Source organism: Palaemon carinicauda, chromosome 18 (assembly GCF_036898095.1).
Source record: "Palaemon carinicauda isolate YSFRI2023 chromosome 18, ASM3689809v2, whole genome shotgun sequence".
Classification (NCBI taxonomy): domain Eukaryota; kingdom Metazoa; phylum Arthropoda; class Malacostraca; order Decapoda; family Palaemonidae; genus Palaemon; species Palaemon carinicauda.
In genome coordinates this window covers 15961402-15984862 of record NC_090742.1, presented here as the reverse complement: position 1 = coordinate 15984862, position 23461 = coordinate 15961402, and the positions used below count along the sequence as shown (strand labels likewise).

The following is a 23461-nucleotide window of genomic DNA, read 5'->3' as shown; positions in this document are numbered from 1 at the left end:
AAGTTTTCATTCTTTTTGCCTATTGCGCAAGTGCGCAGGAGAGTACTGGAGCGATGGTGCACAGGATGATGCTGGTGCTCAGTTTTTGCTGAAGCGCAGTTTTTGCTGAAGCGCAGTTTTTGCTGAAGCGCAGTTTTCGGTGAATGCGCAGATGAACGCTGGCGAACAGGCAAGCGCTGGTGCACAGGTGAGCCCTGGCTCTTTGGCAAGAGCTAGCGCATTGGCGAGCATTGGATTTGAGAGTGCTGGTGCACAGGTCAGCGGTGGCTCTTTGGCAAGAGCTGGCGCATTGGATCTGAGAAAGCAACTGCGCAGGAGAGCGCTGGATCTGAGAACGCAAGTGCGCAGGAGAGCGCTGGATCTGAGAGCGCAAGTGAGCAGGAGAGTGCTGGATCTGAGAGCGCAAGTGCGCAGGAGATCGCTGGATCTGAGAGCTCAAGTGCGCAGGAGATCGCTGGATCTGAGAGCGCAAGTGCGCAGGATAGCGCAAGTGAGCAGTAGAGCGCTGGATCTGAGAGCGCAAGTGAGCAGGAGAGCGCTGGATCTGAGAGCGCAAGTGCGCAGGAGAGCGCTGGTGCGCAGTACGGTACTGTGTAGGGTGTTGTTCAGTCTCCCTAGAATACACAGAAGCGTGCGACTGGTCGGGCGTGGGCACGCGATTGCGGGCAAGAACTCACGTGCGAATGACTGCTGGCGTGCACGCTCGGAAGGCTGCTGGGGCGCGTGGAAGACTGCTGGCGTGCACGCTTGGAAGGCTGCTGGGGCGCGTGGAAGACTGCTGGCGTGCGTGCACGGAAGTGATGGCGCGCAGGCGAACGCTGGTGCACAGAGATCGTTGGCACGGAGGAGAGTGCTGGCGCGTAGGACAACGATGGCGGAAGCACGCGGGAGCGTGCTGGCGCCCAGGAGAACGCTGGCATGCAGGAGAATGTTGGAACGCAGGAGATCATCGGCACGCAGGAAATCATTGGGCGAGCAGGAGACCGAAGTTGCACGGGTGAGCGTTGAGGTTCGGTGAGCTCTGTTGCGCCCACGATCGTAGGCTGGCTGGTGAGCTGACAAATGTTTCTCTCTGTGGTGAGGTTGTGCTGGTAGGTCAGCAGGTCAGCTGGTAGGACAATCAGGAACTGGGATGTGACCTTTGGAAGGGCGAACATCCACCGGTGGAGATCGCGAACTATCAGAGTCCAGGACCGAAGTCCGAGGACTAGCTGCAGTGTTGTCAGGAGAAGGTCCAGGAACAGATGACGCCCATGAGGGCCAGTGGACCAGCAAGCTGATCTTCAGCAGTAGCAATCCTCCGAAGAGGAGTGTCTATGAGTGGCCCCTCTCGCGAATGAGAGGTGATCACTTCGCAGGAGAGACTTACCTAAGACTAGGCTCCGCCCCGAAGGAAGAGAGACTCAGCAAGGGGGGAGCATAGTCTAGGCGAAGACAGCACCAGCAGTCGGAGTCAATGAAGTGATGTAGATGCAGGAAGTTCTCCCTCGGAAGGGAGAAACAACCTCACACCTGGGGAGGAAAACTCTCCCTCGGAAGGGAAAGTTGTCCAACCCCTGGAGGCGAACCTCCTGGTAGCGCTCTAAGATGATCTGATGAGAGCGCTACCTGAGAAAGCATAGCTGGAGTGCTGATCAGGTGTTGCCATGGGCGTACTTCTAAGAAAAGGGATGACGTCCTCTGAGAGACGGCAGTGACAGCAGATTCTCCAGGCATGAACAGAACAGCTCTGCTTTGTCGGCACTCTTAGTCGAACGAAGAAAACTGCATCGCTAACTGAGGAAAAATAAAATAATTTATGTAACAAAATTCCCTCAGGAGGAACACCTAGTTGGCGACGGGAAGGGAGACCACCGAGGGAACAAACATAAAATAAGTACTGCACTCTCCCTTCCCCGGTCGACATCGACGGGAGAATTGGAGCTGAGAGTAACTATAATAAAACATGAATTACAATTATTTAAATCAGCTAAAAATATTCACTAATAGAAAGAACCACTGATCCTCCGAAGGGAAGTGTTCCCCACGGAGAAGAAGCTGAAAAGTTAAATTACAAACAATTATAATTTCACTTAAATAATTGAGAAAACAATCGGAAGTGCAACCTAACCCGCGAACGGGAAAGGGGCTCTCCCGTTAGTACACTGCCGGAGGCCCATGAAAGGTGAACGGCCTTGAGAAAAAAATAATGAAAAGATGTTGTATTTAAACTTCTGAGTTTACAATTCAAGGTGTATAATATTGTGAAAGTTTTTCTCCACAATATTAACAGAAAAACGAAAATAAATTCAACATTAGATGTTAGGTCGGATAAAATATATTCTTTGTCATACGTATCGGTCTTGAATGAACAAAAATTAAAGTCATATACAGCATACGTCTTGCAATTCTTTTCCCTCAAAACTCGTTAAACAGTACCTAATATTTTCTTACAATTTTGACATTCTTGTTCCTACAAAAGAAATTGTGGCTTTTCAAAAAATAAAACGAGAACATTCAGCATTTTCAGGACTACCAATTAGCGAGTTCTGAATTGAATGAAATATTAAGGTATAATCTTTGAGTAATACTATAACCACCTGCAGCTGGATAAACTGGGGTGGTAATCCAGGTGGGATCAACAGACCTACCAAACAAATGTGAGCCAAGTGCTGTGCCACATAGCCACGTAGGATTCAACCTTCCACAGGTGAGCAATGGGGTGGTTCCACCCTAATTCAATTATATAGGTAAAGGTTTGTTCTTAACGAATATATTAGGTCTTACTTAATGCACTGAAACTTCTTAAAAATTTAATGATTGGATAAATTGAAATGATTGAAGATTCTTACAAAACTTCATTCATGGCTTTGTTTCAGAGAATTGATATATGGTACTAGTAAAATGAATTTATAGAAGTCACAGTGAAACTATCTACGTTAGACTGAATAGCTTGTTTCACTGGGCAAAATTTGCTCAAATAGTTTGGGTTACAGAGGTGCAGTGTATGTAAAACAACAGCTGGTCCTAATGGCCAACGAACAAGTTAAACAAATTTCAAGGTTAAAAGAAACATTCCAACTACGGTGATAACATTTATTACTAAAATATATCAAGTAACCTTAATTTACCATATTAATATTGTTAATATTCATTAGAAATACAAACTGGAAAAACACTACTATACTCACTTTCACAAATGATAATTTCTTATAATGAAACAAACATTTTATATTTTTCTCTACTTTTTTCAAAATTACCTTAGCTACATCTGAGGTGCATCTGGCATTCTTTCAATGACAAACCTGAAACAGAAATCATATAAAGAATGACTACAGTACAGTACTTTATTGCAACTACTAATTATTAATGAACTAACCATAACCTGGAATACAAATTATATATCCCTGTGCAAATATTACATTTAAAAGTGACAAGAGGGATAAATAAAAATAAATGGGTTAAAAAAATGATAAATAAAAATAAAAAGTAGGTTAACAAAAAGAATAAATAAGAATAAAATTACTACTGCAATCTAAAGGGGTCTATACTATTTCAAAAGATTTCTACTACTACCCACTGCAGGGAAAGATAAAAATGATATTTTAATTATAAAATAAATTTTTGAATATACTTACCCGGTGAATATATAATAGCTGCAACTCTGCGGCTCGACAGAAAACACACTCAAAAAACTCGCGAGCGATCGCTATGAAGGTTGCGGGTGTGCCCACCAGCGCCAACTGTCGGCCAGATACCACTCTTGTATGTAAACAAAACCTTCAATTCTTCTCGTCCCGCTGTGTCTCTATTGGGGAGGAAGGGAGGGTCATTTAATTTATATATTCACCGGGTAAGTATATTCAAAAATTTATTTTATAATTAAAATATCATTTTTAAATATTTAACTTAGCCGGTGAATATATAATAGCTGATTCACACCCAAGGAGGTGGGTAGAGACCAAAGTTAATTATGTTTACAGCGTATAAGCTAAGAGTTTTTTCATTTTGGCAGTTATCAATATAACAAAACCAAAATAAATAGGTACCTGGTAAGGAAGTTGACTTAGACGATTACTCTGCCTTGTAAGTCTGTCTTCCTCACGGAGCCCAGCGATCCTCTTAGGATGCTGACAGACTCCCAGGAGCTGAAGTATCAAGGGCTGCAACCCATACAACAGGACCTCATCAAACCCCTAATCTGGGCGCTCTCAAGAAATGACTTTGACCACCCGCCAAATCAATCAGGATGCGAAAGGCTTCTTAGCCTTCCGAACAACCCATAAAACAATATTAAAAACATTTCAAGAGACAGATTAAAAGGATATTGGAATTAGGGAAGTGTAGTGGTAGAACCCTCACCCACTACTGCACTCGCTGCAACGAATGGACCCAGTGTGTAGCAGTCCTCGTAAAGAGTCTGGACATCTTTTAAGTAAAATGACGCGAACACTGACTTGTTTCTCCAAAAAGTCGCGTCCATAATACTTTGCAGAGATTTATTTTGCTTGAAGGCCACGGAGGTTGCTATATCTCTAACTTCGTGCGTCTTAACCTTAAGCAAACATCGGTCTTTCTCATTCAAGTGAGAATGAGCTTCTCGTATTAAAAAAATCTGATAAAATATGACAAAGAATTCTTTGACATAGGCAATGAAGGTTACTTAACTGAGCACCAAAATGCCTCAGATTTCCCTCGTAATGACTTAGTACGAGCTAAATCGAACTTAAGAGCTCTAACAGGACATAATACTCTTGCCAGTTCGTTGCCTACGATCTCTGATAAGCAAGGAATATCAAAAGATTTAGGCCAAGGACGAGAAGGCAGTTCATTTTTGGCCAGGAAACCAAGTTGAAGTGAACAAGTGGCTTTTTTCTGTAGAAAAGCCGATGTTCTTACTGAAGGCATGAAGTTCACTGACCCTTTTAGCCGAAGCCAAGCACACTAGGAAAAGTGTCTTGAGGGTGAGATCCTTCAGGGAGGCTGAATGTAATGGCTCAAACCTGTCTGACATGAGGAACCTTAGGACCACGTCTAAGTTCCATCCAGGAGTTGCCAAACGACGTTCCTTAGAGGTCTCGAAAGACTTAAGGAGATCTTGGAGATCTTTATTGTTGGAAAAATCTAAGCCTCTATGTCGAAAGACCGAAGCCAACATGCTCCTGTAGCCCTTAATCGTGGGAGCTGAAAGGGAGCGAACCTTTCTCAGATGTAAAAGAAAATCTGCGATTTGGGCTACAGAGGTACTGGACGAGGACACAGATGCTGACTTGCACCAGTATCGAAAGACTTCCCACTTCGACTGGTATACTCTAATGGTAGAAGCTCTCCTAGCTCTTGCAATCGCACTGACTGCCTCCTTCGAAAAACCTCTAGCTCTTGAGAGTCTTTCGATAGTGTGAAGGAAGTCAGACGAAGAGCGGGGAGGCTTTGATGGACATTCTTTACGTGGGGCTGACGTAACAGATCTACCCTTAGAGGAAGACTTCTTGGAAAGTCTACCAGCCATTGAAGTACCTCGGTGAACCACTCTCTCGCGGGCCAGAGGGTAGCAACCAACGTCAACCTTGTCCCTTCGTGAGAGGCGAACTTCTGCAGTACCTTGTTGACTATCTTGAATGGTGGGAATGCATATAAGTCCATAAAAGACCAATCCAGTAGAAACGCGTCTATGTAGATTGCTTCTGTATCTAGGACTGGAGAGCAAAAGATTGGTAACCTTTTGGTCAACGAGGAGGCAAAGAGGTCTATGGTTGGTTGACCCCAAGAAGCCCAAAGACTCTTGCCCACGTCCTTGTGGAGGGTCCATTCCGTGGGTATCACCTGACCCCTCCGACTGAGACAGTCTGCCAAGACGTTCAAGTCCCCCTGGATGAATCTCGTCAACAGGGAGATGCCTCGAATTCTAGACCATAAGAGAAGGTCCCTTGCGATCTCGAGCAGCGTGTGCCTCCTTGCTTGGAGATGTACGCCAAAGTTGTGGTGTTGTCTGAGTTGACCTCTACCACTTAGTTTCGAAGACGCTTTCTAATATCATCAAGGCCAAGTGGACTGCTAATAGCTCCTTGCCGTTGATGTGCATGCTCTTTTGACTTGAGGTCCACAGACCCGAGCATTCCCGACCGTCCAGGGTCGCACCCCAACCCAAACCCGACGCGTCTGAGGACAACACGTGGTTTGGGTTCTTGACTGCTAGGGATAGTCCCTCTCTCAGACTGATATTGCTGTCCCACCATTTCAGGCATGCCTTTATTGGCTCGGAGACTGGGAATGATACCGTCTCTAATGTCTTGTCCTAGTTCCAGTGAGAGGCTAGATGGAACCGGAGAGGCAGAAGGGGTAGTCTCCCTAGTGAGACAAACTGCTCCAGGGATGGGAGAGTCCCTACGAGACTGTTCCAACTCCTGACTGAATAAACGTTTTCTTTTCAGCATTAGTTGGACTTCGAGCAGGGCTTGACTGCGAATCTCCATCCCCAAAAATAGAATAATCTGGGATGGGATCAGTTGGGACTTTAGGTTGACCACAAGTCCCAACTCCCTGGCCAGACTCAACGTCCAATGTAGATCCTGCAGACAGCGAAGGCTGGACGATGCTCTGAGAAGCCAGTCGTCCAAGTACAGGGAGGCTCGGATCCCCGATAGATGGAGGGATTTTGCCACATTCCTCATGAGCCTCGTAAACACGAGAGGCGCAGGACTGAGGCCAAAGCACAGGGCTCGAAACTGGTACCCCACATTCCTGTAAACAAACCTCAGAAACGGTTGGGAATCCGGGTGTATAGGAATGTGGAAGTATGCCTCCTGAAGGTCGAGAGAGACCATCCAGTCGCCTTCCATAAATGCTGTCAAGACAGCCTGGTAGACTTCATCGTGAAGTTTGTCTTGACAATGAACACATTGAGCGCACTTGCCTCTTACGTACTCCTGCAGTGAACATGGCTGCCAAATCATGGAGCCATCCCTGAGGGACTTGTTCCTGCAGAGAACGTGGCTGTCAGATCATTGGAGCCATCCCTGAAAGCCTTGTTTATGCATGACATAATTGTACAGCAAAACTTCAAAGGCTCGAAAACAGCTGTGAAGTTGACCTGTAAAATCTTGGAGCGTCTCATGGCCAGGCGCCAGGGAGAGTCTATGAGGTTTGAGAAGTCTATCTGGGCAGAGGCAGGAACTCCCAAGCCGAGAACTTCTCTCATGTCATATCAGACTCTCGCTCTATAAGCCAGTTTAAAAGAAGGGAAAGCAAAGGCTGTATCCCCCAAACTCCTCCTGGTGATAAACCAGTCGCCTAGCAAACGTAAAGCTCTCTAGGAGAGCGAGAGAGCACTAGCTTATAAAACAACGGCTTCGAAGTAGCTAGGCCTAGTGTAAGCTCTGACGTTTAGGCGAACGAGGAGCAGCAGTTACAAAAAGATCCGGACAAAGATCCTTAAAAATCAGCATGATTTATTTAAAGTCCATAGAGGGCTAAGCAGCTTTAGGCTCCTCTCCGTCTGACAGAGTCCTCAAGGGAATATCAGTAGGAGGGGGAACAGCAACTTCCTCATCTGAAGGAACCTTGTCCGATAATAGCTGAGTCTCAAGCAAGGGAGAGACCTACCGTGGTGGCAATGCTTTACAAGCAGAGTCCACACGCACTGGTGCATTAGTAGCGGCCCAGGACGCAACGTCATGTAACTGCTTGACAGTCTGTGAACTGTCAACAACAACAGGTGCGAGAGACCAGGACGCAACGTCATGTAACTGCTTGACAGTCTGTGAACTGTCAACAACAACAGGTGCGTGAGGACGCACAGCGTCCACTCGAGACTGCTTTGACCGCCTAGACTGAGCAGTCAAAACAACTCTAGAATGCGGAGGTTGACGCTCAGCGTCAAAACAAGTCAACTCCGATTGTTAGCGAACGTCCTGAACGTCAACAGGAGCATCAGCAAGTGGCCTAACGTCCAAATGTGGCTGAAAAACCAAACGAGACCGCATCGAGTGTGGTTCTAAACAACCTGACTGACGTGGCTTAGCTACGTCAACGTCAACAGGACGCACAAAGGAACGTTAGGGTGGCTGAAAGCCAGGATCTCGATGAGATAAACGGCTAGGCTCAACGGACTTATCGGCAGAATAGTCTTCCATAAGGGAGGCAAGCTTATTCTGCATGTCTTGCCATACAACCCATTTAGGATCAACGGGAATGGTTGCGGTAAGAGACGAGGGTAACGTCTGTGACCGCAAAACCTTGCCTACAAAAAGACTCTCGGAGTCTGTGTTACGCTTTTGTTAGGCGGCAAGCAGTCTTCCGATGACTGCATAGGGTCAGAGCTGTCCTAATGGCTACAACCAGGACGCTGGACCTGTCCTGAAAGGACTGACTTTCGCTTAAAGGGCCTCGAAACCTTGTTTCACGTTTTCTTATGCGAAAAGCCTTCGGATGACGAGGAGAAAATCGTTTCTCTCGCCTTATGGTAGGGGTGATCTTGGTAAGATACACCCGATACCATAGAGGGAACGTCTGTTCGCTGATCAAGGCCTCTCGAACCCATAAGTCGTACGACATTACTTCTCCCCTGGGCTTGGGAGCTTGCAAGAGGTCCCGGACTAGGCGAACGACAGGCACGAACAGACGAACCCTCGGTCGCAACACTGATAACACTTTGCGCAATATCACTTTATCACTACGATTTTCTGTTTTGCACTTATTTCACTGAAATCGAATCTTTTAACAATTCACATCAGGTATGAATAAAACTGATTTCTACCTGAAGCACGCAATTCTACCCTCATCAAAAGGTTGTAATTGCGAAATCAGTCGTATAATGCAAGCACATTAATACCAGCAAAAAACAGTAAACATATTTTAAGATAAAAAATTCAATGGCTGGGGAAGAGACTAAACACTAGTTCATTCAAAACTACGTTTTCAATCTCTCACCGTACATTGCCTGGAGACGAGAATAAAAAACTAAAAACGTTTTATCCTTTCTCCCCGTACAGAGACTAGGGACGAGAGTAACTCGAGAACAACGTAACCCGCTTGAACGGAACGTTTTCTCTCCTCTCTCTCCCTCCGTCTCTATCTCTCTCTCTCTCTCTCTCTTAATTTCGCACCTAAGAGAAGAGCCCACTTACGTTTCGTCAAAAAAACATGTTATTTGACCAAAGGAAAAAACTGAAAGGTTTTTCAATTAAAAAGTTCCTTTAAAATAGAATTTAAAACATTTAAGCTTTGAAAGAAGAATGAACAAAACGTCAGAATCGATTTACTCTTTCTGCAAAGTGAAACCGTGATACTCTCTCTCTCTATCGTAACGATAGAGCGCAAACTGCGTAGCATAAATAAACTAAACGTTAGTTCATCTTTGAAACAGTACGAAGACTATTCAAAGAAAATCTTTCATAAAATATCTATTAAAAAATATTCATTTAAAAAGTTTTAAATCATTAGCTCTTTAAAAGCTATTTATGATTGAAAAGGGCTCAACGTTGTTTAACTTCGGTTTCCAAGTTAGGACCGCCTACTCTCAGGAAAGGTCGCATATAAACAAATCATTAAAATTTATTTTGATGTTTATTATAAATGGAAAGTTAATCGAAGAGGCCTAATAAAGGCGGTGAGATATAAAATATATAGAGGAAAATCTATAATTAATTTATAACGTGATAAGATAATTGCTAAAAGCCTAAACACACTTCCGTCTAAGGGAAGGGTCGGCCATTTAAAAGTCAAAGAAAGTCCATACTCTCTTTGTCATCAAAAATTAAATCTATCCAAAAACGAGTTCAAGATTTAGGATGAAGATAAAATACCTGCACTGCAAAAGCTCAAACCAAAATGAAGTACTTCACCAAATATGTTGAGAAAACTCCAGGTTCTACAGCGAGTATTGATACGTCTTGTCGTCAACGTCGACAGAGAAGAATTGAAGGTTTTGTTTACATACAAGAGTGGTATCTGGCCGACAGTTGGCGCTGGTGGGCACACCCGCAACCTTCATAGCGATCGCTCGCGAGTTTTTTGAGTGTGTTTTCTGTCGAGCCGCAGAGTTGCAGCTATTATATATTCACCGGCTAAGTTAAATATTTAAAACTACTACCTACTACAGTGAAAGATGAACCAAAAACCATAATTTCTAAACTACAATAATAATTATTTAACTACTTACCCAAGATTAATTTTGCAACACGACAAAATAAAAATAAATCTTACACCAAAAAAGCACATTCTAATATAACCTGACAATGCAGTAGCCTACCACATTTTGTATCACCAATATTGTTAGTTGTTTATTAAGATATCATTCACATATGGTCATTGAACATGGTGAGGAGGGAGGGAGGGGACACTTTAATAAAAATATCAGTCGCCTAAACCACAACTGGACGACATATCCGAAAATCTCGTAATCCTCGTATATTGAATATACTGTATATAATTCACTAACCCTTTTATCTAAAGCTAAAGTAATCAAGAAAACCCTTTTAACAGACAAGTCCTTGAAACTTTACCTTTCTATCAGCTCATAAGAATGACCTATTAGTCTTTAAAATGACATCCAAGTTCCAATCAATTATTAGACTTTGGAGCTTTTCAATCACAAAAGACCTGATAACATCCCGTATTTCTGTGCTACTGAAAATATGGAAAATTCTTGAAGTAATATGTCTTTTTCCTAACCATACAAATCCGAGTCAATTAACAGGAGTTTGACTTTCACGAAGTTGGAACAGACGTTTAAAACTTTTAATTAGGTAAACATAGTTGCCTGATGGGTGGTAGGTAGGCCACGTCGCCTACCCAAAAGGTGGAGCTACCCTTATTTTAACCTTTAACCTAGGACTTGCAGGGTGGTTGAAGCAGGCAGTGTAATTCAATGGATTCAGGTTTGTATAGTAAGGAAAAATACAAATTACTAAACAATATTTTGATTTGTTCCTCCACGAATAAAGTACAAATCATCGTCTTTTAATAGGAGACTCATCTTCTGGAGGGAGGAAGTTCTCATAACCAAACTAGCTGGTTACTAACCCGTAAAATGCCGATACACTTCGATCTTGAGGAGCAGCAAAATTGATGACACTTGTCAACCTCCTAATTACCTGAGCATAAAGATGTTGCTGGTGTTAGGCTAGGTCCCAATACTAGACTGGGAGGCAGCCGTGGAAGAACCTACTGTATATCCGAAAGGATATGTTGTATGGAACTTCATTCTCGGTTCTGTCAGTGCTAAGCCAGAGTCATTGACACTGACATAATTCAAGGCCTTTCCACACCAAGAAACATTGTTTGGAAAAAAATGTTTCAAAACGGTTTACAAACACTTAGAAAAGTGTTTCCAAATAATTTATTCCAAACAGTTTGCAAATTGTATGGAAAGAGTTTCCAAACATTGTTTCCTGTCAAGACCTCAACTGTCATTATGCCTGTGATGAGTGTAGAGGTTGTTACAGCAGCGTCTGTATTTTACTTGGCACTTTTGATACAGTCACGAAAGAGCAAAAATAAGAGAAAGACATGGGTGAAGAACTTTTTAGAAAAAGGAGCCTATGGTGATCAACACTGTTTATTAGCTGGCAAATCAGCCTGAATTGAAGAAAATCATAGGTATCCAGGCAATCCCATGGGTGTTGGAAAGTGTCCTCAAACACATCCTCTGGGTCTGGAACATGGGATCAAAACACAAGGAGTTACTCGTTCAGCCATGCAGTGAACAGGTTGATGAGACCAGGTCCTCCTGGTTTGTGGCCCACCCATCATTTGAAGCATCTGAGAAGAGTTGCATGCTCGGACTTGGGAAGTTAAGTGGAACTCCCCAAGTGAAATCTTTTCTTCATCCATCAGTTACGATCAGGTTGTACCTTCCATACAACTGGAACAGGATGGTTAGGGGTATCTCTCGGCGGAGATGGACGATAAATTGTGAATACTATCAGCCTGCTAGATAATGAAGGGGATGACAGTCCAGAAAAGGTAGTAAGTACCCGTCCTGAAGGACACTCACAACACAAGGTTTGATCTATGTCCCTGAAAGGTTGCCCAATGGCATGATAGGCATAACCCTATTTGCAACAGCCGGAGAGGGGTATGCCAAGATCAGTGTCCCCTTCTATCACTAACACTATCCCTTCCTGTACTGACCATGTTGAAGGCCTCGAAAGGACTATGATTGCACAGACCTTCCAATTGGGAGAGGTTACAGGTGGTCCTGATCAGAGTCTAGAGAAAGTCAAAGCAGCTTTCTTCATCCAATGATCTTGCAAGCCCTTGAGAGAGACTACAGGTAGATCATGGCCCTGCAAAGCCGTTTTGTACTTCACCAATGTCTGCACATGACTCCTTGGCAAGACTGACATCGACTCTCACACTGATCCGTTCTATGATGTTGGTGCTACCCACAGACCTATTTGTTTACAAAATTGGGCCACAGGGTCGCCCTCCTCTTCAATACACAATTGGCCCATTCGTTCGCTGACTGGTGTGCCAAAAAGGACACTTCCTTTCTACCAGACATCATTTGTCTCCTATACTGTACTAATCCAAAGGGTCGGAATTTGATAATCCCCTTTTCCTTGCAAAGCACATCACTGCCCCAACCACTGGTCAAGCCATGAGTAGTTGGACGGTGGCCATGGCAGAAGACTCCTATGGCTGCTGACTCGAGATACAAAATGGATGAGCATTCTGGTCTGAGTCCCTCCAAGGGGATACATAACTCCAGTGTAAAAACAATGCAAAAGACTGGCATGTAAAACCTTTGCTGCTTCGAGTGTAGGGGAGCAAGACCTTGTTGGACAACTACAAGCGAGAGTTCTCAGATCCACAGATCTGATCGTTAACTTGATCCATGGCCAAATTAGCAAAGTCTGACAATGGCAATTCTAGATAAGGTCTAGAACTTTGAAGGGCACCAAAAATCCAAGCTATGACCAGGGTGCTACAAAAAAGAAGGGATCACGACTGGGGTCACTCGCACCAGCAACACACTTTCAATCAATGCAGTATTTTCGAAGGCGAGGAAGATGTATCAATGGATAGCAACTCCACTGAGGAGGCAGGCAGAGCCACTTCGCTAAGGGAAGTGGCGAAGTCTTCCAGTCCTAAGCGATTGGAGCTACTACCAGTTCCCTCAATAAAAAGTATCAAGGGCTTGCCTGCAATACCAGGGAGGGCCAAACCTTGCCTATATCACTCATCAGCAGCCTGCATGGCAACAGAATACCATCCAGCACAAGATGGGTTGCAGTGATCACTTGTAGAACTCCACACTCCACCAAAGCCTGGAAAACTCACACACGCATATCAGACATCTCCCAGCCCCTGAACTCAATGAGAATAGAAAGGAGCTACAAAGTTTCTTCAGCATCATCTTGAACATGCCAAGTCTAACACCAGAAGAAACTTACCCTTCTTCTTCCTCTTCAAAACAAAAGCCTAATATTGAACAGAAAGCCACGATCTGCACTAACCAATTATGCCCCCTACAAGAAGCACAGAGAGGGTGTGGGTGTACTGGCATTTGCAGCACCCACTCTTCTCCACCCTTTACAAAAATTGAGTAGCATCCATAATTACCAACATGAATCGAAACGATCATCCTCTCTCTAAAAGCTATAAGAAAAGAATGAAAGCCACAGGTAAGATCACAACAGTACATCCGTACTCATTGTTGCCAAAGACAAAAGTGGACAGTCGTTGACAGAATGATGGAAGGGGATACTATCCTACTCGCACAACCTGTAGATAATTACCTCGTTAACGAATTCAACGGCTGCTCAAGCTTATGCTGTAGACATTCACTATTTCAAAGGGACACAAGGTTTGTATATTCATAAAGACAAATATCAACTTCTACAATTTATAGTTATAACTTCTAAAAAAAAAAATCATCACAAGGGGTATTTTTGATGGCTGCAAAGAACTAACCGACGAGTTTTAACATTTACCATATGCTATAGGAAAGGGTGTTGCATATCATTCATAACACCATGATATCTCATAACTATTTTCTAGTTACATATATAAAAGGACATATGTCACTCTTCTATACTTACACAGTACACTGATCAATAAGATCGGTTATTGTGCATATCTTCTAGGGCTAGAAACATTATATGGGTAGCATGAACCACTAATATATCCATGTAGACAAATAGAAACCACAAGATCTCAATGTCATAGATTTTGAATACTCAACTGCTGTTATACAAATATTTAAAAACACAAATCACAATGACAGGTGTAAAATGTTATTTTTATTAATAAAATAAATTTTTGAATATACTTACCCGGTGATCATATAAGCTGTCAGCTCTGCTGACCGACAGAAAAACCTAAGGACAAAATACGCCAGTGATCGCTATACAGGTGGGGGTGTACATCAACAGCGCCATCTGTCGAGCAGGTACTCAAGTACTCCATGTAAACACAGAACCAATTTTCTCCTCGGTCCACTGGGTCTCTATTGGGGAGGAAGGGAGGGTCCTTTAATATATGATCACCGGGTAAGTATATTCAAAAATTTATTTTATTAATAAAAATAACATTTTTCAATATTAAACTTAGCCGGTGATCATATAAGCTGATTCACACCCAGGGGGGTGGGTAGAGACCAGCATTACATGTTTACATTATTAAGAGCTAAGTATTTTGTATTTCATTTTAGCAGTTATTCAAAATAACAAACATAAAATAAATAAGTACCTGGTAAGGAAGTCGACTTGAACAATTACTCTGCCTTTTTAAGTACGTCTTCCTTACTGAGCCTCGCGATCCTCATAGGATGCTGAGCGACTCCTAGGAGCTGAAGTATCAAGGGTTGCAACCCATACTAAAGGACCTCATCAAAACCTCTAATCTAGGCGCTTCTCAAGAAAAGAATTTGACCACCCGCCAAATCAACCAGGATGCGAAAGGCTTCTTAGCCTTCCGGACAACCCAAAAACAACAATAAAAAACATTTCAAGAGAAAGATTAAAAAAGGTTATGGAATTAGGGGAATGTAGTGGTTGAGCCCTCACCCACTACTGCACTCGCTGCTACGAATGGTCCCAGGGTGTAGCAGTTCTCGTAAAGAGACTGGACATCTTTAAGATAAAAAGACGCGAACACTGACTTGCTTCTCCAATAGGTTGCGTCCATTATACTCTGCAGAGATCTGTTTTGTTTGAAGGCCACTGAAGTTGCGACAGCTCTAACTTCATGTGTCCTTACCTTCAGCAAAGCATGGTCTTCCTCATTCAGATGGGAATGAGCTTCTCGTATCAACAGTCTAATATAATAGGAAACTGCATTCTTCGACATAGGTAAAGAAGGTTTCTTAATAGCACACCATAAAGCTTCTGACTGTCCTCGTAAAGGTTTAGTTCGTTTTGAATAGAACTTAAGAGCTCTAACAGGGCACAAGACTCTTTCTAGTTCATTTCCAACCAAATTAGAAAGGCTTGGAATATCGAACGATTTCGGCCAAGGACGAGAAGGTAGTTCGTTTTTGGCTAGAAAACCAAGCTGCAAAGAACGTGTAGCCGTTTCAGATGAAAATCCGATGTTCCTGCTGAAGGCGTGTATCTCACTGACTCTTTTAGCTGTAGCTAAGCAGACGAGGAAAAGAGTCTTTAAAGTGAGATCTTTAAAGGAGGCTGATTGTAGCGGCTCAAACCTTTCTGACATAAGGAATCTTAGTACCACGTCTAAATTCCAACCTGGTGTGGCCAAACGACGCTCCTTCGAGGTCTCAAAAGACTTAAGGAGGTCCTGTAGATCTTTGTTGTTGGAAAGATCTAAGCCTCTGTGACGGAAGACTGCTGCCAACATGCTTCTGTAACCATTGATCGTGGGAGCTGAAAGAGATCTTTCCTTCCTCAGGTATAAAAGGAAGTCAGCTATTTGAGTTACAGAGGTACTGGTTGAGGATACTGATACTGATTTGCACCAGCTTCGGAAGACTTCCCACTTCGACTGGTAGACTCTAAGAGTGGATGTCCTCCTTGCTCTAGCAATCGCCCTGGCTGCCTCCTTCGAAAAGCCTCTAGCTCTCGAGAGTCTTTCGATAGTCTGAAGGCAGTCAGACGAAGAGCGTGGAGGCTTGGGTGTACCTTCTTTACGTGTGGCTGACGTAGAAGGTCCACTCTTAGCGGAAGAGTTCTGGGAACGTCCACCAGCCATTGCAGTACCTCGGTGAACCATTCTCTCGCGGGCCAGAGGGGAGCAACCAACGTCAACCTTGTCCCTTCGTGAGAGGCGAACTTCTGCAGTACCTTGTTGACAATCTTAAACGGGGGGAATGCATAAAGGTCTAGATGGGACCAATCCAGTAGAAAAGCATCTATATGAACTGCTGCTGGGTCCGGGATTGGCGAGCAATAATTTGGGAGCCTCTTGGTCATTGAGGTTGCAAAGAGATCTATGGTAGGTTGGCCCCATGTGGCCCAAAGTCTCTTGCATACATTCTTGTGAAGGGTCCATTCTGTTGGGATGATTTGACCCTTCCGACTGAGGCGGTCCGCCATGACATTCATGTTGCCTTGAATGAACCTCGTTACTAGAGACAGGTTTAGATCTCTTGACCAGGTGAGGAGGTCCCTTGCGATCTCGTACAACTTCATAGAATGGGTCCCTCCTTGCTTGGAGATGTACGCCAAGGCCGTGGTGTTGTCGGAGTTCACCTCCACCACCTTGCCTAGAAGGAGGGACTTGAAGCTTTTCAAGGCCAGATGAACTGCCAGTAGCTCCTTGCAGTTGATATGTAACGCTCTTTGCTCCGAGTTCCAGGTGCCCGAGCATTCCCGACCGTCTAATGTCGCACCCCAGCCCGTGTCCGATGCGTCCGAGAAGAGAACGTGGTTGGGGGTCTGAACAGTCAGGGGCAGACCCTCTCTGAGGTTGATGTTGTCCTTCCACCAGGTCAGTGATGACTTCATCTTCTCGGAAATAGGGATCGAGACCGCTTCTAGCGTCTTGTCCTTTCTCCAGTGAACAGCCAGGTGAAATTGAAGGGGACGGAGGTGCAGTCTCCCTAACGCAATGAACTGGTCCAGTGATGAAAGCGTCCCTATCAGACTCATCCACTGTCTGACTGAACATCGGTCCTTCATTAGCATGTTCTGGATGCATCCTTGGGCTTGACTTATTCTGGGGGCCGACGGAAAAGCCCGAAAAGCTTGACTGTGAATCTCCATCCCTAGGTACACTATAGTTTGGGATGGGACCAGTTGGGACTTTTCCATATTGACCAGGAGACCCAATTCCTTGGTCAGATCTAGAGTCCACTTTAGATTCTCCAGACAGCGACGACTGGACGAAGCTCTTAAAAGCCAGTCGTCCAAATAGAGGGAGGCTCTGATGTCTGCTAAATGCAGGAATTTGGCAATATTCCTCATCAGTTTCGTAAAGACAAGAGGCGCCGTGCTTAGGCCAAAGCACAGGGCTTGAAATTGGTAGACAACCTTCCCGTAAACGAACCTTAGAAAAGGTTGGGAATCTGGGTGGATGGGGACGTGAAAGTAAGCGTCCTTGAGGTCTAAAGAGACCATCCAGTCTTCCTTCCTGACCGCTGCTAGAACAGACTTTGTCGTCTCCATGGCGAACGTCTGCTTTGTGACAAAGACATTCAGAGCACTGACGTCTAGTACCGGTCTCCACCCTCCTGTCTTCTTTACCACTAAGAAGAGACGGTTGTAGAAGCCCGGGGATTGATGGTCCCAGACTTTGACTACCGCTCCCTTTTCTAGTAAGAGAGACACCTCTTGCTTCAACGCTAGTCTCTTGTCCTCCTCTCTGTACCTGGGAGAGAGGTCGATGGGAGTCGTTGCTAGAGGGGGCTTGCGCAAGAATGGGATCTTGTACCCTTCTCTGAGCAACTTCACAGATTGTGCATCTGCGCCCCTGTTCTCCCAGGACTGCCAGTAGTTCTTGAGTCTGGCTCCCACTGCTGTCTGAAGAAGGTGGCAGTCAGACTCTGCCTCTAAAGGACTTGGTACCTTTCTTCTTGCTCCCACGTTTCCCTTCGGCACGAGCACCTCCTCTGCTGGTGGCTCTGCCACGAAAGGGCGGAATAAATCTTGACGCTGGAGTATCCATCCTGGGTCTAGACACGGTAGGCAAAGGGGTGGTTTTGCGTGCGGATGACGCAACCAGGTCATGCGTGTCTTTTTGAATCAAGGAGGCAGCAATCTCCTTGATCAACTCCTCTGGGAAAAGGCACTTCGAGAGAGGAGCAAACATAAGCTCCGATTTCTGACATTGTGTTACTCCAGCTGACAAGAAGGAGCAAAGGTTTTCCCGTTTCTTGAGGACCCCGGAAACGAACGAAGCCGCAAGCTCACTGGAACCGTCCCGTATGGCCTTGTCCATGCAGGACATAATGAGCATGGAAGTTTCCTTGTCAGAAGGGGAGGTCTTCCTGCTCAACACTCCCAAACACCAATCCAAAAAGTTAAACACTTCGAAGGCTCTGAACACTCCTTTCATCAGATGATCTAAATCTGAAGGAGTCCAACAAATCTTGGAGCGTCTCATGGCCAGCCTGCGGGGAGAGTCTACTAGACTTGAGAAGTCGCCCTGGGCAGAGGCAGGAACTCCCAAGCCGAGAACTTCTCCCGTGGCATACCAGACGCTCGATCTGGAAGCGAGTTTCGCAGGGGGAAACAAGAATGCTGTCTTCCCAAGGTGCTTTTTGGACTGCATCCAATCTCCCAACACCCTTAAAGCTCTCTTGGACGAGCGGGCGAGGACGAGCTTCGTAAAGGCAGGCGCGGATGACTGCGTGCCTAAAGCGAACTCAGATGGAGGTGAGCGTGGGGCCGCAGAAACAAACTGATCGGGATACATATCCTTGAACAGTGCAAGTACTTTCCTAAAGTCCAAGGAGGGAGGCGTGGTCTTGGGTTCGTCGATGTCCGTGTGCGGGTCGTCAAGGTGTGCAGCGTTGTCATCATCAGAGAGTCCATCGTCTGAATGCTGAGGAGGAAGCGGCAAAGGAGTAGGCATTGGCTGGTCAGCTGAGTCCCGCAGCACGGGTGCATGCGTGACTGCACTGGACGCAACGTCATGGAACTGTTGGCCAGTCTGTGAGCTGGCAACAACCATAGCTGCGCGGGGGCGCAAAGCGTCTACTCCTGACTGTCTAGTCTGCTGTGGGCGAGTAGGGGTAACCACAGTGGGTTGCGGAGGTTGACGCACCGCGTCAAAACAAAACAACTTAGGTTGTTGTTGTTGTAACTCGCGAACGTCAACGGAGGGTTCCGTGCGTCGGCGAACGTCAACATGCGGCTGGCAGGGTACAGTGCGCATGGGTGGCGGGACTCTCACAGCTGGAGTGCGGGATAAGGTAGCCTCAGCGTCAACTGGACGCACAACCGTGGTTGGTTGTAGGCTAACGGGTGCAGCGTCAACCTTCTCCGCACGAAAGTCCTGCATTAAAGATGACAACTGTGTCTGCATGGTCTGCAGCAAAGCCCACTTAGGGTCTACAGTAGCAGGTGCGGCAACAGACGGTGTTACTGCCTGTTGCGGTACCGCTTTGCCTCTCTTAGGTGTGCAGTCATCGGAAGACTGCAGCGAGTCCGAACTGACCCAGTGGCTACAACTGGGCCGTTGGACTTGCGCGGAAGGGACCTTGCGTTTGAGAGGTCGTGAGACCTTGGTCCATTGTTTCTTCCGAGAAACATCTTCCGCAGACGAGGAATAAATGGGCTCTCTCGTCTTCTTGTGGGTGGGGCGATCTTGGCAAGATACGTCCGAAACCACGGAGGGAACGTCTGTCCGCTGATTAAAGCCTGTCGAACCCTTTGGTCGTACGACATTGCTTCTCCCCTGGGCTTGGGAGCTTGCAAGAGGTCCCGGACTGGGAGGACGACAGGCACGAACAGACGCACCCTCAAGCACAACACTAACACTTTCCACAACACTACCACTCACTTTGTCACTACCCACTGCCCTCTTACCCTTCAACTCCTTGACGTCTGCCATGAGTTGATTACGGTCACTCGCCAATGACTCGACTCTCTCACCCAGAGCCTGGATGGCACGCATCATATCCGCCATCGAAGGTTGTTGAGTGCTAGAAGGGGGATCAGGAGCAACCACTACAGGGGAAGGAATAGGTTGTGGGGCATGGGGAGAGGAAAAATCAACGGAGCGAGATGAACTTCTCCTGACTCTATCTCTCTCTAGCCTACGTGAATATTTCAGGAATTCGAGAAAATCGAATTCCGAAAGCCCAACGCATTCCTCACATCGATCTTCCAATTGACAGGTTTTACCCCGACAATTGGAACAAATGGTGTGCGGATCGATAGAGGCCTTCGGAAGACGCCTTGAACAGTCCCTAGCACTACACTTTCTGTATTTAGGGACTTGAGAAGGGTCAGCCATCTTGAATTAGTCAAAGGGGAATTCAAAATCTATCCAAGTCGTCAACAAATAATCCAAAATTCAATCAAAGAATGCAAGGAAGTATTGAAGATAACCTCTGCAAAGCGAAAGCTAATAACTAGAAATGAGTACTTCACCAAAATCTGTGAAAATCAATCCAGTAAGCAACAGCGTATTTAGTAGGTCTTGCCGGTGGCACGACAGAGAGAAAATTGGTTCTGTGTTTACATGGAGTACTTGAGTACCTGCTCGACAGATGGCGCTGTTGATGTACACCCCCACCTGTATAGCGATCGCTGGCGTATTTTGTCCTTAGGTTTTTCTGTCGGGCAGCAGAGCTGACAGCTTATATGATCACCGGCTAAGTTTAATATTGAAAAAATAATATGAACAATCTAAAAACAAGTATGATGACTTACTTGTGTTTCCCAACACTCATGATGGGTACTCCTGGAATCTTTCGTATTCTCCTCTTGAGGGCTTTATCACAGGTTGCGACTATATAACACTTGTGCTACGGAGATACCAAATCTATTAGTGTCTATAGTTTGTGAACACCCACAACTCTAATTCCAGATATTGTATTGATTAAATTTCTAAACATTCCATAGAGAAAAACATATCTAATCATTAAATTTGATAGAATATTGTACTGTACAAAGTCATGATACTCCTGTATGAATATATACAGTATCTTTTATGAAGATTTTCAACCTCAAAATAGCAATAGATTAATCAACACTTAACAAATAATTACACTAAACACCTCATCGTTAATTATTATCAAGTCGAATAAGTTTAATTATATAATAAAGAATTAACAACCACATTAAAACTAAAGCTATCCAAGCCGCATTGCCTGGAGTAAAACAGAGACAGACATTACCTGTGTAACACGTTGAACGAGACAGTCATCAGCATAAAGTCCTTTGTGAAGGCATGGAAGGTATTCAATTCGGGGATCTTTCATCACCTTTAAAGCCAAGCGATAACGCTCTCCCATGCGTTCCATTTCTCCCTGAACACACTCACTGATGTAAGGAATGCACTTGGCGTACAGACAATCCATCATTCCCTGCGAATGAAAGTGTCATAGAACATACTTTCCTTTGCATCTTAGCATAACATTTTGTGCCTTAACATAAATCTTATTCTCTATTATCACTTTAGATATTTGTGACAATAAATATACATTTAGAATTACTAAAATAATTTACTAACCCATCATTATTAAAAAATTACACAACCATAAAGTTTAGTCTGATATGATAAATATTTCCCAACATAAGAGTTAGCCACCCTGCATCCCATAACATGCTCCCTGCAACAAGAATCTTCATTTAACTTCGACTGCATACCCACACAGATATACTTTGTTTCTAAGATAGCAATCTTCAACATTATATACTCTGATTATGGACTATACAGTACAGTAGGGTCCCGAATTATGCGAGAATTTGGTCGATTAATGACCTCGTGTAAATGGAAAATCGCGAATTTCGAAACACACAACTAACAGAAATAATTCCATTGCGGCCATGGCAACCAGCAATTTGCCTATTCAAATGTGTTTACTACCCATTTCCAATACTTTCTTTGTACTATACTGTATTTCTTTATAATATCAAATTGTTCTTGTAAATAAATAAAACATTTAATATACTTTAAAGTTCTAATAACTTGAAAAATGGTTAAAATTACAACCAGGATAGGTGTAAACACCATATATTTCCCGTTATAACACAACCCAAAATACAGACAAATTTTAATGTTTGTCATATCTATTGTATAATACAACTGGTGAATAGCAAAACCATCACTCTATAGACTAGCTTGTTGTATGATTGAAAATCCAGAATTATCAAAATAAAGGCGATTTTATATCATGCGTTTCCTAAACACGCTAAAAAGCACAATAGAAAACAACAACCAATGTTTTGTTTACGTTTATCTCTGATCACAACGAAGAAACAGACGCATTTATACATCTGTGTTTTTGAATTGACAGCAATTTTACCAAGTATAGATTATATGTTGAATTTGTTATTACCAATGTTCTAATTATTTTTTATTAGAACTTTCAAATAAATGAAATGAATGCCATTTATGAAATGTTTTTCTCTATGATGCCGCCTAAAACGGAAACCTTCCATTTGTTTACGCTCCATCTTCGATCATAATAAACAAACGAATGCATTAAACACACATGATCTAAGTCATAAATAATGATATTACAAACATTTAGTAAACATTATGTTATTACAAATATTTTACTTACCGTATCCATATAAATTCCTAAATTCGTAGCAAAGCTGGAAATTTTTTTTTCCTTATGCGTTTAATCCACAATAGCAAACTGCCGCTAATGACAGAGTGATAACTTACGATAATTCTAAACTGTTACGAAAGATAATTGTCCTTTCCATATCCAAAATACTTTTCCTAACTTCAGTTATAAGTCAACTTGTACCCACCTCAATTATGGATCCATATGCAAAAAAGGTAAAAGAAGAAAGTACTAGGCCTATTTTTAGTCACCGAACAATTAGGTTACCGCTATAACGTTCGATGTGAGAGAGAGAGAGAGAGAGAGAGAGAGAGAGAGAGAGAGAGAGAGAGAGAGAGAGAGAGAGAGAGAGAGAGAGAGAGAGAGAGAGAGGGATGGTTTTAAAGTACTAAACAATAAATATGATAGGTTATAACACATTGGTGTTTATGCAATATTAACTGTATAGATGGTTTGAATAAGTTAAGAAATGGTGTAAACAATTCTTTGTTATTGTATTCGCGCGGAAGCTAGACATCAGCTGATGTGATCACAGCCAAAAGTAAAACAAAAATAAGTTAGCAATACTCGATTTTTAAAACACACCCGAAATTTAACAACATAAGTACATGTTTTATTATAGCGCAATTGACATTTAAAGAGTAAAAATTTTCTGGAATAGAATGGTGTTTCCTAAAAAATGATATTTTAATTATAAAATAAATTTTTGAATATACTTACCCGGTGAATATATAATAGCTGCAACTCTTCGGCTCGACAGAAAACACACTCAAAAACTCGCGAGCGATCGCTATGAAGGTTGCGGGTGTGCCCACCAGCGCCACTATCGGC

At 43.9% G+C, this 23461-nt stretch overlaps 1 protein-coding gene across 3 annotated transcripts in view; it reads right to left on the bottom strand.

Moving 5' to 3' along the window:
- The window catches only part of Bka (FCF1 rRNA-processing protein Bka), a 242981-nt gene that overhangs the window by 33186 nt on the left and 186334 nt on the right, over positions 1–23461 (bottom strand). For 2 of the 3 annotated variants that reach the window (XM_068392027.1, XM_068392025.1), the window contains exons 6-7: positions 21230–21418; positions 20763–20857 (exon numbers count right to left, since the gene is read on the bottom strand). In XM_068392027.1, coding sequence (XP_068248128.1) covers positions 20763–20857; positions 21230–21418 — 284 coding nt within the window. Of the gene's footprint in view, positions 1–3061; positions 3285–20762; positions 20858–21229; positions 21419–23461 lie in introns of those variants that run through there. The other variant, XM_068392026.1, reaches the window with a different exon arrangement.